Source organism: Hyperolius riggenbachi, chromosome 5 (genome assembly GCF_040937935.1).
Source record: "Hyperolius riggenbachi isolate aHypRig1 chromosome 5, aHypRig1.pri, whole genome shotgun sequence".
Lineage (NCBI taxonomy): Eukaryota > Metazoa > Chordata > Amphibia > Anura > Hyperoliidae > Hyperolius > Hyperolius riggenbachi.
Genome location: NC_090650.1, coordinates 441,062,133 through 441,079,172, shown reverse-complemented (window position 1 = coordinate 441,079,172; position 17,040 = coordinate 441,062,133). Strand labels below are relative to the sequence as shown.

Here is a 17,040-nt window from a genome sequence, read left to right as displayed (position 1 = left end):
TGAATGACGGAGCTCTGCTCTGTCGTCAGTCTCCCAGCGGCGATCGCCGTCTACTTACCGCCGTCTATTTACACTGTACAGTGCTGCGATCTACAGCAACGCTGTACTGGGGTCAGCCGTGTGACACGGCTATCCCCCTGGGAGGCTCAGCAGCGATCGGCAGTCATAGGCTGATGCCCATGACAGCCGATCGCGGTGATTGGCTGGCGGGGGACGGCTGGTTAGAAAATAATTTAAAAAATAGTCAAATTTATTAGTAAAAAAAAAACAAATAAACAAACAGGGTAGCGGGCATCAGAGCCCACCAACAGAAAGCTCTTGTGTGCTGCCCTGCAGCAAGCCCTTAAAGCTGCAGTGGCCTTAATTGTAAAAAAATAGCATGGTCACTAGGGGGTGTAAGCCTCCGGTCCCCAAGTGGTTAAAGTAAGAAAAAACCCAGCTTTGAATTGGAAAACAATTCACAGCATAAAAAGTATAGCAAATGTTGTAGCACCTGCTGAAGCCTCTGTTCCTCTGTGAGCGCACTTTGTTATTGATTGCAGACCGTTATACGTAAACATGCTCTACAGAACGTTTCCTACATTAGGGTTACCCGTGTTTTATTGTTCCTGATATCTCTGCAGGCTGCGTACTTTGTTTTTCCTTCATTCATCCTGAATCTGGCGAATAGTCTGATCTCTTTCAGAATCTTCATTATTTTTTTATAGACGTCATCATCGGGTCGGATAGATTTTCCCCTCAGCTATTCATGCCCATTATCTGTTGTGCATTAAACCTGCAGGACTCTTTTGTGCGTTTTTTCCGCGGACTTGGAGTGGAGTTCTATTTTTATCCTGTTTAGATCGCTCGCTGTTTGTAAAGTAGAGTTTTATTTCTGCTCTAATTCTCTCAGCTTACTAATTAACTCAGCTTCATTCATGTCTCTGGCTTTCCTGTTACTAATACGATGTTTTATTCTAATATTACAAATTACGTATGTTCTGTTTAACATTGGCTTATTGACATTCAAACCCTTGCACAGTCTGGGCCCTGGATACCTGAAGGACTTGTTGCAACTGCATCACACCTCTCACAATCTTAGATCAAAAGGCTCTAAATACTTCACCCCTAGACTCCACCTCAGAACCTTTGGAGACAGAGACTTCTGTCATGCTGCCCCTACACTTTGGAACTCCCTACCACACCCAATCAGGACATCCCCATCCCTGGAAACATTTAAAGGGGAACTGAAGAGAGAGGTATATGGAGGCTAACCTGTTTATTTCCTTTTAATCAATACCAGTTGCCTGGCAGCCCTGCTGGTCTATTTCTCTGCAGTAGTATCTGAATAAAACCAGAAACAAGCATGCAGCTAGTATTGTCAGATCTGACTTTAAAGTCTGAACCACTGAAACACCTGATCTGCTGCATGCTTGTTCAGGGGCTATGGCTAATAGTATTAGAGGCAGAGGATCAGCAGGGCTGCCAGGCAACTGGTATTGCTTAAAAGGAAATAAACATGACAGCCTCCATATACCTCTCTCTTCAGTTCCCCTTTAAGTCCAACCTGAAAAGCCACCTGTTTAGTCTGGCATTTATGAACACCTGACTATTTCCTCTGAGTCTTTCCTCAGTCCAGCCTGTAACCAAGTATTGAGACATATCTAAGCGATTTGAGTCCTATGGGAGAAAGGCGCTTTACAAATATTATTGTACTAGCTGGACGCCCGGCGTTGCCGGGTATGTATTTGGCTGGTGTTGGCTCCGCCCATTTTTTCTAGCCCTAACACACAATTACTCAATGACCAAGTTTGTGAGCTTTGCGGTCTTTGGTATCAATAATTTGCATTAAAATGAAAAAATCTGATTGGCTGTTTGTGGCTCCACCCCCTTTCTGAAATTGAACCCCAGTCACCCAATGACCAACTGTACCAGGTTTGAGGCCTGTGCCATTAACAGTGCAAAAATGGCAGCAATTAAATATTCCCCTTGAAAATCAATAGGTGAAGTTTGATTCACTTTTGTAGGCTCCACCCACTTTTCTGAATATTAATCTCAGTCACCCAGTGACCACATGTGCAAAGTTGGAGAACCCTACCATTAACAGTGTAAGAATGGCTGCAGTTTACATTTTCCCAGTAAAATTTGTATTTGTCTCCACCCACTGATGACCCGGCATTGCCCGTGTATGTATTTCACTGGTGTTGGCTCCGCCCACTTTCTAACCCTAATGCAGAACCACTCAATGACCGAGTTTGTGAGCTTTGGGGTCCTTGTCATCAATAATTTGTTTGTGGCTTCACCCCGTCTCCAGCATTTGTCACCCAATGATCAACTGTAGCAGGTTTGAAGCATCTGCTATTAACAGTGTAAAAATGGCAGCAATTTAAATATTCCACTTGAAAATCAACAGGTGAATTTTGATTGGCTATTATAGGCTCCACCCACTTCCCTGAATATTAATCTCAGTCACCCAGTGACCATCTGGGCAAAGTTTAAGAACCCTGCCATTAACAGTGTAAGAAGGGCTGCAGTTTACATTTTCCCAGTGAAAATTTGTTTTTGGCTCCGCCCACTTTTTGTAACCTGGACACAAAGTCACTACTCAATGCCCAAGTTTGTGAGTTTTGGGGTCCTTGGCATCAATAATTTGTATTTTCCCATGAAATGAAACAAATCTGATTCACTGTTTGAGGCTCTGTCCCCTTTTCTGAATTTGAACCTCAGTGACCCAATGACCAACTGTACCAGGTTTGAGGCTTGTGCCATTAACAGTGCAAGAATGGCAGCAATTTTAATATTCTCCTTGAAAAGTGACGTGATTTTTGATTGGCATTTTTAGGCTCCACCCACTTTTCTGAATATTAATCCCAGTCACCCAGTAACCAGCTGTGCAAAGTTTGAGAACCCTGCCATTAACAGTGAAGAAGGGCTGCAGTTAACAATTTCCCAGAAAAATCTGTTTTTGGCTCCGCCCACTTTTTGTAACCTTGACACACAGGCACTACTCAATGATCAAGTTTGTGAGCTTTTGGGTTCCTGGCATCAAAATTGTGGTAATGGAAGCAGTTTATCCAACAAAGAAATCTGATTGGCTGTTTTTGGCTCTGCCCCTTTACTGAATTTGAATCCCAGACACTTAATGACCGACTGTAGCAGGTTTGAGGTCTCTGCCATTAACAGTGTAAGAATGGCTGCAGTTTCAATATTCCCCTTGAAAATCAATAGGTGAATTTTGATTGGCTCTTGTAGGCTCCACCTACTTTCCCAAATATTAATCCCAGTCACCCAGTGACCAACTGTGTGAAGTTTGAGAACCCTGCCATTAACAGTGTAAGAAAAGCTGCAGTTTACATTTCCCCATGTAAAAAGTTAGTTGTTTTTGGCTCCGCCCACTATTTCTAACCTTGACATACAGTCACTCAATGACCAAGTTTATGAGCTTTGGGGTCCTTGGCATAAATAAGTTGCATTTTACCATTGCAATTAAACAAATCTGATTGGCTGTTTTTGGCCCACTCCCTTCAGAATTTAAACCCCAGTCTCCCAGTGACTGACTGTACCAGATTTGAGGCCTCTGCCATTAAGAGTGCATGAATGGCAGCAATGTAAATATTCCCCTTGAAAAACAAAAGGTGAATTTTGATTGGCTGCTGTAGGCTCCACCCACTTTCCTGAATATTAGTCCCAGTCACCCAGTGGCCAACTGTGTCACGTTTGAGAACCCTGCCAATAACAGAATGGCTGAAATCAATATAACAAATCTGATTGGCTGTTTGTGGCTCCACCCCTTTAGTTATTTTGTACCCCAGTCACGCAATGACTGACTGTATCAGGTTTGAGGCCTCTGCCATTAACAGTGTAAGAATGGTAGCAATGTGAATATTCCCCTTGAAAATCAATAGGTAAATTTTAATTGGCTGTTGTAGGCTCCACCCACATTTCTGAATATTCATCCCAGTCACCCAGTGGCCAATTGTGTAAAGTTTGGGAACCCTGCCATGTTAAAAATATAGTTGTTGGCACCGTCCACTTTTTCTAACCTTGACATACAGTCACTCAGTTATCAAGTTTATCAGCTTTGGGGTCCTTGGTATCGATAATTTGTATATTCCCATTGAAAAATAAACAAATATGTCTGTTTGTGGCTCTGCCCCCTTTCTGAATTTGAACCCCAGTCACCCAGCGACCAACTGTACCAGGTTTGAGGCATCTGCTATTAACAGTATAAGAATGGTAGCAGTTTAAATATTCCCTTTGAAAATTGAAAGGTGAATTTTTATTGGCTGTTGTAGGCTCCACCCACCTTCCAAAATCTTAATCTTATTCACCCAGTGACCAACTGTGCAAAGTTTGAGAGCCCTGCCATTAACAGTGTAAGAATAGCTGCCGTTTATATTTTCCTAGTGAAATTTGTTTTTGGCTCCACCCACTTTTGGTAACATTGACACACAGTCACTCAATGACCAACTTTGTGAGCTTTCAAGTTTGTGAGTTTTCAGGTTCCTGGCATCAAAAATGTGTGAATGGAAGCAGTTGATCCACCAGGGAAATCTGATTGGCTGTATGTGGCCCCACCCCTTTAGTGAATTTGGACCCCAGTCACCCAATGACTGACTGTAGCAAGTTTGAAACCTCTGCCATTAACAGTGTAAGAATGGCAGCAGTTTAAATATTCCCCTTGAAAATCAATAGGTGAATTTTAATTGGCTGTTGTAGGCTCCACCCACTTTCTTGAATCTTAATCGCATTCACCCAGTGGCCAACTGTGGCAAGTTTGAGAACCCTGCGATTAACAGTCTAAGAATGGCTGCAGTTTACATTTTCCCATTTAAAATGAATGGCTGAAATTTGATTGGCTGTTTTATGCTCCGCCCACTTTTCCTGGATTTGTAACCTCAGTCACCAAGTGACCACCTGTGCCAAGTGTGGGGACTCTGGCTTGATTACTGTGAGAATGGCAGCCTTTTACATTTTTTCCATTGACTTGAATGGGTGAAATCTGATTTGCTGTTTGTAGTTCCGCCCACATGTGCAGGGGGGCCGCAAGACCCCCAGAACATATCATCCCAGGTAATAAGGGTTCTGCATACCAAGTTTCATTCAAATCGGTCAAGCCGTTTTCGAGTGATCGCGGCACACACACACACACACACACACACACACACACACACACACACACACACACACACACACACACACACACACACACACACACACACACACACACACACACACACACACACACACACACACACACACACACACACACACACACACACACACACACACACACACACACACACACACACACACACACACACACACACACACACACACACACACACACACGATTTTATATATATAGATTAGGGAAAGTGAGTTTTGTAACTTTTGGGTGTTATTATTATAGAAGCAAACCTGAACTGAAAAGAAGCTTATCAGATAATGCATTGCAGAAGCAGTGGTGACAAGTATTTTCCTGGAGTCTCATATCTTTATTTTCAATTTAGGCCCCTTTCACACTTAACACTGTATGACAGTGAGTGAGGAGGAGGGAGGCAGGAGAGCAGCATTAGGGAAAAGCAGCTTGTTGTGCTGTGTGATGAGTCTGACAGTGAGTGAGGAGGGGGGAGGCAGAAGATCATCATTGGGGAAAAGCAGCTTGTTGTGCTGTGTGAGGAGTCTGACAGTGAGTGAGGAGGGGGGAGGCAGGAGAGCATCATTGGGAAAAAAGAAGCTTGTTGTGCTGTCTGAGGAGTCGGTGAGTGAGGCGGGAGAGGGGCAGGAGAGCAGCAGTGTCTCATTTGACTTGCACAGCAGAAGGGAGGAGGCAGCACTGCTGTCCTGGCTGAGGAGGAATGGAGGACAGCCGACTGTCTCAGGGTGAGCAGTTTGTTTGTCATAGACTGACAGCCAGCCAGTGTGCTATTGTGTTGAGCTGCAGCATGTCATGTGAAAACAATAAAGGAAGCAGTGAATTTGGACCCCAGTCACCCAATGACTGACTGTAGCAAGTTTGAAACCTCTGCCATTAACAGTGTAAATTGTTGGGTGCTGTGCAATCATTCCTAATGGGGGGGGGGGGGGGGGGGGGATGTGGCGTCGTGGTATTTTCACAAGTTTGCCTCAGGCAGTAAAAAGTCTACAGCCGGCCCTGACTGTATTGCGGAAGGCATTGGCATTGGAGTCATTACAAGAGAATGTAATTTTTGCCGTGCGCTTACCTGACGGGTCGAAGTCCTGGAAGTAATCGGGGCAGTTCTGCTCGGACACCTCTCCGGCCATCGTGTCCCCCCAGCACAGCCAGCCGTCCCACGTCCTGTTACAGAACCGGCCTGCGGGAACAAAGAGAGGAGAGAAATTAGAAGATAACAGAAACAAAGAGTAGCAAATTCATCTGCAGCAGGCGGCGGTCGTGCCTGAATACACCGGAGTTAATTTGCTCTTAGAACGCGGTATTATCTCCGGTCCTCCGCGTGTGACCGCACGCTGTCACTTCTCATTCTCCTGAGACATTACAGATATAATCGCCGTGTGATACATTGTTTCCCGCAAGAGCAGAGCGGCCGTCAGCGGAACGTCACGCCGTGATTACTGCTCTATTCTCAAAGCCGTCATTCGCGCACAAAGGAAGGCTGCGTAGAAAGACGAGCGTTACGGGCCAATCGCCAATTATCTATCCACTTAGATGCAAAAAAACAAATACAAGTTTTTTAACCATTTCACTGCTAAATGCCAAACAGCACGGGCATTGCCTGAAGAGTTTACAGAACTCTGACAGCGGCGTGAAAAAGTACCCGCCCCTTTCCTGCCAACTTCACAGAAACTCACAGAGAGATCAAAGGATACAATGTATTATTATTATTTGTGATTTATAAAGCGCCAACATATTACGTCTATTTAAATTCCTGACTGTCACCTACAAAGCTCTCCACAACCTAGCGCCTTCTTATCTAAATAACCATATTTCCAGATACCATCCTACACGCAATCTCCGCTCTACTAACAATATGTCTTCCTCTCTGGTCACCTCTTCTCACTTCCTCTTATGAGACTTCTCTCGATCCTCTCCCCTCCTCTGGAACACTCGCTCTCAACACATTTGCCACTCACCCACACTTACCCTTTTTAGGCGCAACCTGAAAACTCACCTCTTCAGGCAAGCATTCTCTCCTACCTAGGACACTTCACCCACTGACCACCACTTCCGCCACCCCATATACAGCTTCCCTTTACCTACTGTCCTATACCTTATGCCAGGGGTCTCAAACTCAATTTACCTGGGGGCCGCAGGAGGCAAAGTCAGGATGAGGCTGGGCCGTATAAGGAATTTCACAATCGCGGCGCATCGCCGCCTCTGCCCGTCCCTCTCACTCTTCCTTCACAGAGAGGGGCGGGGAGAAGCGGCGATCCGTGCGGCGATTGACGTCAGGAGGGGCAGAGCTGAAGCTGAAAGCTCTGCCCCTTCCAGGAAATGCTGGCGGATTGCCCCCCGGGAGATTTGGGGGCTCTGCAGCCCTTGTTTAGCGGTGGGGATGCAGCGGATTACTTGGGAGCACTGAAGAGATCTATAAGGAAGCTTTTGCCGGCGAGGGCCACAAAATATTGTATCGAGGGCCGCAAATGGCCCGCGGGCCGCGAGTTTGAGGCCCCTGCCTTATGCCTTTAGACTGTAAGGCGTTTTAGCCAGGACTCTCTTCCCCTTTTGTCTGACAATGCTGTGTAATGGGTGTGCATATCTCCCAACCCTCTGGAAGGTTCTGTAGTTAATTTGTTCACCGCATCACCTGTAATCCACCACTGTCTTGTGGTAACTCCTATTGTTTATTTTGTATGGTCATACCCTATATGCCATTGTACAGCGCCACAGAAGATGCTAGCGCTATATAAATCAATAATGATAATAATTTATCACGCACAGCTATGCAAGCAACAAGTATATGTGGTGCTATCTATGAGGGCTTAGAGCTTAGAGAGAAGTTTAGCTCCTTATATCAGCTGCTTTTTAAATGGAACCAAGCACCACTTTCTTATCCTCCAGCCCTTCTAGCTGCTCATTATTTATCCAGGGAGATGTGTGAAGATAGCATCTTTGGCTTCTGTAAACTCTTTGAAGCATAGTGACCCCGCCCCCCCCCCCCCCACACACACACGTACACACACACACACACACACACACACACACACACACACTCGCTGATGAAAGCTTTTGTTTGCTCTCTGCTAATGTGTGCAATAAAATAATTACATCAGTTCTTATTTGTGGGCGGTCAGGCCATGGAAGAAGCTAATAAAACTCTGCTAAACTTTTAAATGTAAAAAGAAAAGGTAAAGTTGAAGGTTTTTTTTAGCAACAAGCCCTGGTACGTCTCACTTGGACCGATTACTGATTGGTCAGCGACTTAATGACAAAGCTGTAAATCCCGTGTTCTGGGGGTATATATCCAGCGCGCCAGCTGGGTGTCACATAGCCTTGTGCCAGGCTCATTGCTGTATATCCCGCCAGCTAATAATAGGTCACCTCATTCACCTCTCTCCAAACGACACAAGGATCTTCTCTCCACTGTCATTATGTGTCAGAAATAATTACCACAGTGTACACAGCAAGCAAGACATTCCTAGTACTACAGCTGCCATGTAACAACAGAACCAAATCACACCAATCACTGCAGGCTATAACTTTATAATAGAACTGAACCAACTGAATGGAAACGGAACGGAAACAAATTGGATCCATTTTCATGGATCTAGAAACTGCCAGTGTGAACCGGACCTTATGGGAAAAAAAGATGATCTACCAGGTAGTTCCTACCTACAGATCCAAGCCATAGTTAAAGTCAGCACATGCACAGTGGCGGTGCAATGGTACGTTGATTACCAGACGCTGCCTGTCACTTAGGGCCCCATTCACACTAGAAGCGCTTTTCTGAGCGTTTTGCGATTGATTAGCATTTTTTCAAATCGCTCCCATTCACTTTCATTAAAATTGCGGTAAAAATCACAGATTGTCGTGATTTGACGATCGTGTATGCGAAAATCGCAGTGATTTTTACCCCGATTTTAATGAAAGTGAATGAGAGCGATTTTAACTACTTTGGCCTTTTGGACGTATAATATACGTCCAGAAGGCCGCATGTGCGGTCCCGTGCGCTCCCGTGGCCGATTGCACGCATGCACGCACGCTCCCGGCAAGCGGTTCGTTAGCCAGGGAATCAGTGAATCGGGACATGGTGCCCGAACACCCATCCCTTTCCCCGGCAGAAAAGCATTTGACATCTTCCGGCGGCTTTCAATTTTTATCAGTTTTCACTCCTGCCGGGGTCAGCTGAAACAACAGGTAAAATCAGGATCAGAACGTGGCATTTGTGCATATGACGGTAAACTGCGCTACAAGCACTGCCCCAGTTCCCTTTCCCGTGTGAACCAGCTCTTAATGTGTGGGGCACCACCTTGCAACACTGTAATTCTCTACACCGCTGTGCAAAACTTCAGGATTATCGCACAAGCTGATCAGAGTCAGGAGAGACAGCGTGCAATGTACGTGTCGCTCAGGCATGTGGTGTGTGCAATATACCCAGAAGCCCTCTGTGATCTACCAGACGATCGTAATCTACACAATGGGCAACCCTGATCTGCAGACTAGCTAAAGACAATCACACGCTAGTTACTGCGCTCTCTAACCCTTTATGTTACATAGCCCCAATTGGCACAGTCCAAATAGAATCCAACAGCAGCAATCACTGCTCCACGGGGGTCATATATGATATCTCCCATCCAGGCTGCTATATCGCCACACCTCGAAAAAACAACCAAGGGAAACACCACAACGGTGTAGTGCATCTAAAAACAAATGCTACCCCTGTGCATGTGCAGATTTAACAATAAAAAAACCTTCATTCTGGAAGGTTTAGGCATATAACATCCTCCTGTATACAGCAATCTGCGTGAAAATCATAGACGCTTCTCATAGCGTAAAACCGTGACTTTAATAAAACAACTGCTAAAACCATTGCATGTACGAAATGGAAACATAAAAAAATAAGCTATCCCAGGAATGAGCCGGCCGGAGACCCCCAGCAGGACAGATGGGTGTTTTGTGAGGTATACCTTTTTATTGATGGTGTTAGAAGTTGTTTTTTTATTTTTATTCAAGTCACGGTTTTACGCTAAGAGACGTGTCTGTGATTTTCACGCAGTTTGCTATACAGGTGGATGTTATATGCCTAAACTTCTTCCCAGATTGATCTGGTGAGGGGGACATAGCAGGGGGGTCCATGAAAAACACCCTGGTGGTGTTTTTTATTGTTAAAGTGGACCTGATCTCTTGCTCAGGACGGAAGCCCAACGTAGAGGAATGCACCCTGTATGTATTTAGAAAGTTTAGCCTGTTTTCCCCTCATTTGTGTCCCCTCATTTGAGCCTCCCTGCTCACTATTTTAGCAGTTGGACAGAGCAACTGCTATACACTAAGTGCTTTTGAAAATAAAGAAAACCCTGAGAGCCCCCCATGAGGAGATGGGCTAGTCCAAAACCTGTCGGTTCTGTCGGATTTCTACTACTTACTGTAAGTGACAGCAACATAGGAGAAAAAAAATGTATGGCTCATTTTACTCTGGAAGAAACGTACTTCTTATTTGTTTGTGTTTACATGCATTTTAAATTTTACGATTTTCGTGACAGTGGTCCTTTAAGGAAGTGTCGGCCCTCTCACCATTACTGCACTGCTAAACACCCCTGTAACAACAGTTAGAGGCAATGTAGAGGAAAGTGTTTATTGGCTCCTTCTCAGTCACCCTAATACACCCAGGTGCGTGCCGATGTAGCGCTGAGCACAATGTCTCTATCCGTGGATAGGCCGGTTGCCATGGCTACGCGATGCTCCCCTGATGTGCTGCTGCCTGGAATCTGCGCAAGCAACAAAGAGCTTTCATCTTGCTAATAAAACATCTACCTTGCAGCAGACAGGAAATAGCTTCCTCGCTGGGTAACTCAATTATTTTTATATGTTATAAGGAACATTGTGTTATATGAATGCTTTGCAAGAAGAGAAAAAAAAGTTCAAGTTTTAGCAAAGTACAAAAGAAAAATGCCCGCTGCATGAATGACAGCTTCTAGTTTCCCCCTCGGCAACCTCACGCTGCCTGCTCACTGCCTCCCTCTCCTCCCATCAGTCAGACGGAAGCCATGATAGGTTATGAGGCGCTCGGCCACAGACTTTTCTGAGTTTCTCCGATTATTGCCTGATGAGATGAGTTCTTTCTCTTTTAGTAGTATTGCCTGATGAAGCGGGATTGAGCCCACGAAATGCATTGCAAAGTGTTTTTTTTATAATAAATGTTATAATAAATGTTATTTTTGATATAAAATAACAAATCCCTGTCTGTATGTTTTTAAAAGAGATAAGTCCACCGCTTCACCCTTTTATAAACTGATTTTAGAAGTTTTTTTTACATTAAAGTTTTTTTTTTATTGATTTTTTTTTTCCCGAAAATGTAACAAGGCATTTGTGTAGTCAGCAGGCTTGATATAAAGTAACAGTGACAGTAACAGTATTCATAAGATACAAAACTGAATGAGAGCATTACATAAAAACAAAGAACGAGCAGTTATGCTATCAGAATAAGCCATTTCAGAAATTGAAAATTAGCCAAAAAGAAAAAAACAAAAACAAAAAACACTCTGATGAATGCATTTTGAGATAGAACAATTCTGCATAACAAGTGTTATCAAAAAGAGGCATAACCATATACATATACATCAGTCAGAGAGAGGAAGGAGGGAATAAGAATAGGGAAAAGAAAAGAATAAGAATAAGAAGAGTCCAGAAAAGATTAAGAGGGATAGTGGTAGTAGGATTAGAGGTAAGAGTGGGTATAGATAGACATCTGTCCTAGGTTCCAGCCACCTGCCTGTATTCCTCTGAGTCTTTAAATAGAAACCAACAAGCCCAAGTATGTACATATTGGTCAGCTTTGTCCTGAGAGGACAGGATGATGTCTTCCATTTGGGCAATGCTGTCTACTCTCGCCCACCATTGTACTACTGAGGGGGCTTCGGGTTTTTTCCAAAGTAGCGGGATTAATGCTCTTGCTGCATTAAGTAAGTGGACTAAGACATTTTTCTTATAAGACTTTTGTGAGATTGGGCTACAGTGAAGTAGCATGGCCTTAGGGGAGAAGGGGACCTCAACTGAAGAGATCGCCACCGTCCACTTGTGGACCTCATTCCAATAGGAAGTCAAATGGGGGCAAGCCCAAAAAATATGAAGTAGGTTTGCTTTGGGTGCGGCACATCTCCAGCAGGAGTCTGATATCTCCGGAGAGAATTTGCTAAGGAGGGCTGGGGTTCTGTACCAAAAGGTAAGAATTTTGAAACCTTGTTCTTGGGTTGAAACATTCAAAGTGGATTTGTGAGTCAATAAAATGATGGATTGCCATTGTTCATCCGACAGAGTTTTCCCCAAAGCCTGTTCCCATTTTGCTTGGTAGGGTAGAGTATGTGGCATACCCATTGTGGTTAAAAGGTCGTAGAGTAGGGAAATGGTGTGTCTATGAGGGCCAGATTGTACCAGAGATTGTTCAAGGGGGGTCAGCTGTCTGTTAGCCCCAGTTGAATGATTTGGGTCTTTGAGGAAGCTACGAAGTTGAAAGTATGCCCAGAGGGGAAACCTACCCGAGGCCATTACTTGATGGAGGGAGATGATGTCTTTAATCTCATTGTTTTGGACAAAGTCTCTCAGTCTTGGAATTGTAAGTGGTGTCCAGCCATGAGCAAAGGAAGAAAATTGCCCTGGCGGGAAAGCTGGGTTGTCTCTAACTGGAGTTAAAGGACCTATAAGTGATGAGCCTTCTTCTTTAGAGAACAAGTTTCTAAAGGCCCTCATAGAGGACAAAATAAGGGGGTGTGCTTGTTCACACTTTTTAACCCTCTGATCGTTGATCCATGGTAGAGCCTGTAGGGACACTGGTGAGAAAGTCCTTTCGATAACAACCCAATGTTTGGTTGAATTAGGGTTACACCATTCAAAGAGTCTGCTGAGGACAGCTGCCTGGTGGTACGCCATCAGATCTGGGAGGCCTGCTCCACCATGAGCTTTCGGAAGCTTCAGAATGTTATGTTTTATTCTTGGGGTTTTATTACCCCAGATGAATGCTGAAATCTTTGACTGAAGGATTTTAGAAGTTTTTATTCTATTTTGGTGCCTCTGTTCAAAAATTTCAGCCATGATAGGTAATGAGGCAGCAGAGAGATGTGGCAGTAACTAACCAAGCAATCACTCACTCCCCCTCCCCACGTGACTTAAAAGACCACTATGGCGAACAAAAAGGTAAGCAGTTCATTTCTGATAGAACTGACAGGTTTTGGACTAGTCCAACTCCTCAGGAGGGATTCTCAGGGCTTTCTTTGTTTTCAAAGAATTTCCTGGACATCAGTTTAACTACCAAAATAGTAAGGTACCAGCCAGCCTCTCTACTACCTTGCACACTATTTTGGCAGTCAGACTTAGCAACTGCTGCTCAGGAAATGCTTTTGAAAACAGAATCCCCCATGATGAGATGGACTAGTCCAAAACCTGTCAGATTATAACTGCTTACCTTTTTCGCTATAGTGGTCCTTTAGGGTGGAGTGTTTCAGGCTCTCTGGGCGTGAACAGGCAGATGTCGGTTCAGGAGTATCTATTTTGTTTTTATTTAGAAAAATATACATTCATTAAAATAAAAGATTCTATTAAAGGCATAAAAACTGTAACTGAAACTTTAAAAAAAAATCCTCTGTCTGAAATTTATCCATGATCAATAATATAATAATTAGTTTAGTTGTTATTGAATTTACCCCCCTGAGGACATCCGAGAATTCCCTGGTTGCTAAGTTTTTTTAAAGCAGTGTTTATATTGTGTACTCAGCTTTCCCCATGCCCTTCCCTGATACCTGCAACCCCTCATTGCTGTCCCATTCAGTGTGAAAGTTGTACTCGCATATCTGTGATCTGTAGTCAGGTCTGGCCATTGCCGTCGATCATAGCATATCACTTCCTGTTCATGTGTCCAAGAAGCAGGAGGGGGCATTACAAGAACTGGAAGGACAGCACAGAGCAATGATCAGACCTGATCTACAAGTCATGTGAGTAAAGTTGTCACACAGGGATGCAGAGATATCACAGCTGGTGTACACAGTATACAGTATAGACAGGAACAGGAAGGACAGCACAGAGCAAATATCAGACCTGATCTACAAGTCATGTGAGTAAAGTTGTCACACAGGGATGCAGAGATATCAGAGCTGGTATACAGTGTATACAGTATAGACAGGAACAGGAAGGACAGCACAGAGCAATGATCAGACCTGATCTACAAGTCATGTGAGTAAAGCTGTCACACAGGGATGCAGAGATATCACAGCTGCTGTACAGTGTACACAGTATAGACAGGAACAGGAAGGACAGCACAGAGCAATGATCAGACCGGATCTACAAGCCATGTGAGTAAAGCTGTCACACAGGGATGCAGAGATATCAGAGCTGGTGTACAGTGTACACAGTATAGACAGGAACAGGAAGGGAAGCAAAGAGCAATGATCAGGCCTGATCTACATATCATGTGAATAAAGCTGTCACACAGGGATGCAGAGATATCAGAGCTGGTGTACAGTGTATACAGTATAGACAGGAACAGGAAGGACAGCACAGAGCAAAGATCAGACCTGATCTACAAGTCATGTGAGTAAAGCTGTCACACAGGGATGCAGAGATATCACAGCTGGTGTTGAGTATACAGTATAGACAGGAACAGGAAGGGCAGCACAGAGCAAAGATCAGACCTGATCTACAAGTCATGTGAGTAAAGCTGTCACACAGAGATGCAGAGATATCACAGCTGCTGTACAGTGTATACAGTATAGACCAGAATAGGAAGGACAGCACAGAGCAATGACCAGACCTGATCTACAAGCCATGTGAGTAAAGCTGTCACACAGGGATGCAGAGATATCACAGCTGGTGTACAGTGTATACAGTATAGACCAGAATAGGAAGGACAGCACAGAGCAATGACCAGACCTGATCTACAAGCCATGTGAGTAAAGCTGTCACACAGGGATGCAGATATATCAGAGCTGGTGTACAGTGTATACAGTATAGACATGAACAGGAAAGACAGCATACCTCCCAACATTTAACTTTCAGAAAGTGGGACACTTAGGCCACACCCCTGGCCACACCCCCAACCCCCTAGTCACATCCACCAAAAAGTTTTTTTAAATAAATATTTTTAATTAATAAATACTAATTACTCCCAAAAGGGGAGGCGCGTGAGGGTGCCAGTGGGTGGGGAGGAGGGTGAGAGTGGCTGTGGGTGGGCAGAGAGAGGAAAAAAACTGATCAAGTCACCAGCCCGGGGATGCGGTATGCAGCATTAATGGCCGCCGCCATTAAGTTTCTCCCTCCCTCCCTCCTAATGTGCCCCCAGTGTCCCCCCTGCCTGCAGACTAAAAAATGCACAGCGGAGCGGGCTGTAAATCTTTACATTGCCTCTCCGTACCGGGATCTGGCTCTTCTTGGCTTCCTGCTTCCTGTGACGTCACAGGAAGCCGAGAAGACCAGATGAGATCCCGGTACGGAGAGGCAATGGTAAGATTAATGACAGCCCACTCCGCTGTGCATTTTTTACTCTGCAGGCAGGGGGGACACTTGGGAGAAACTTAATGGCGGCGGCCATCCATGCTGCATACCACATCCCCGGACTGGTGCCTCGATCGTCCTCTCCGTGAAAAATGCACACTGCCCAGTGACAGCGTGAAGGAGGGCTCAAAACGGAACTGCCACGGTGAAATCGTGGCACTTGGACCCTATGGGACAGCACAGAGCAAAGATCAGACCTGATCTACAAGTCATGTGAGTAAAGCTGTCACACAGGAATGCAGAGATATCACAGCTGGTGTACAGTGTATACAGTATAGACCAGAATAGGAAGGACAGGACAGGGCAATGATCAGACCTGATCTACAAGTCATGTGAGTAAAGCTGTCACACAGGGATGCAGAGATATCACAGCTGGTGTACAGTGTATACAGTATAGACAGGAACAGGAAGGGCAGCACAGAGCAATGATCAGACCTGATCTACAAGTCATGTGAGTAAAGCTGTCACACAGGGATGCAGAGATATCAGAGCTGGTGTACAGTGTATACAGTACACAGTATATACAGGAACAGGAAGGGCAGCACAGAGCAAAGATCAGACCTGATCTACAAGTCATGTGAGTAAAGCTGCCACACAGGGATGCAGAGATATCAGAGCTGGTGTACAGTGTACAGTATAGACAGGAACAGGAAGGGACAGCACAGAGCAATGATCAGACCTGATCTACAAGCCGTAAGTAAATCTGTCACACAGGGATGCAGAGGTATCAGTGCTGCTGTACAGTGTATACAGTATAGACAGGAACAGGTAGGACAGCACAGAGCAATGATCAGACCTGATCTACAAGTCATGTGAGTAAATCTGTCACACAGGGATGCAGAGATATCAGAGCTGGTGTACAGTGTATACAGTATAGACCAGAATAGGAAGGACAGGACGGGGCAATGATCAGACCTGATCTACAAGTCATGTGAGTAAAGCTGTCACACAGGGATGCAGAGATATCACAGCTGGTGTACACAGTATACAGTATAGACCAGAATAGGAAGGACAGGACAGGGCAATGATCAGACCTGATCTACAAGTCATGTGAGTAAAGCTGTCACACAGGGATGCAGAGATATCACAGCTGGTGTACACAGTATACAGTATAGACAGGAACAGGAAGGGCAGCAAAGATCAATGATCAGACCTGATCTAAATATCATGTGAATAAAGCTGTCACACAGGGATGCAGAGATATCACAGCTGGTGTACAGTGTATACAGTATAGACAGGAACAGGAAGGACAGCACAGAGCAATGATCAGACCGGATCTACAAGCCATGTGAGTAAAGCTGTCACACAGGGATGCAGAGATATCAGAGCTGGTGTACAGTGTACACAGTATAGACAGGAACAGGAAGGGAAGCAAAGAGCAA

The 17,040-nt window shown here is 44.7% G+C and overlaps 1 protein-coding gene across 1 annotated transcript in view; it reads right to left on the bottom strand.

The window, feature by feature from the left end:
- Positions 1 to 17,040, bottom strand: part of CALCRL (calcitonin receptor like receptor) — a 95,094-nt gene that overhangs the window by 34,369 nt on the left and 43,685 nt on the right. Inside the window, exon 4 of the mRNA XM_068235004.1 lies at positions 6,207 to 6,317. Coding sequence (XP_068091105.1) covers positions 6,207 to 6,317 — 111 coding nt within the window. The remainder of the gene's footprint in view (positions 1 to 6,206; positions 6,318 to 17,040) is intronic.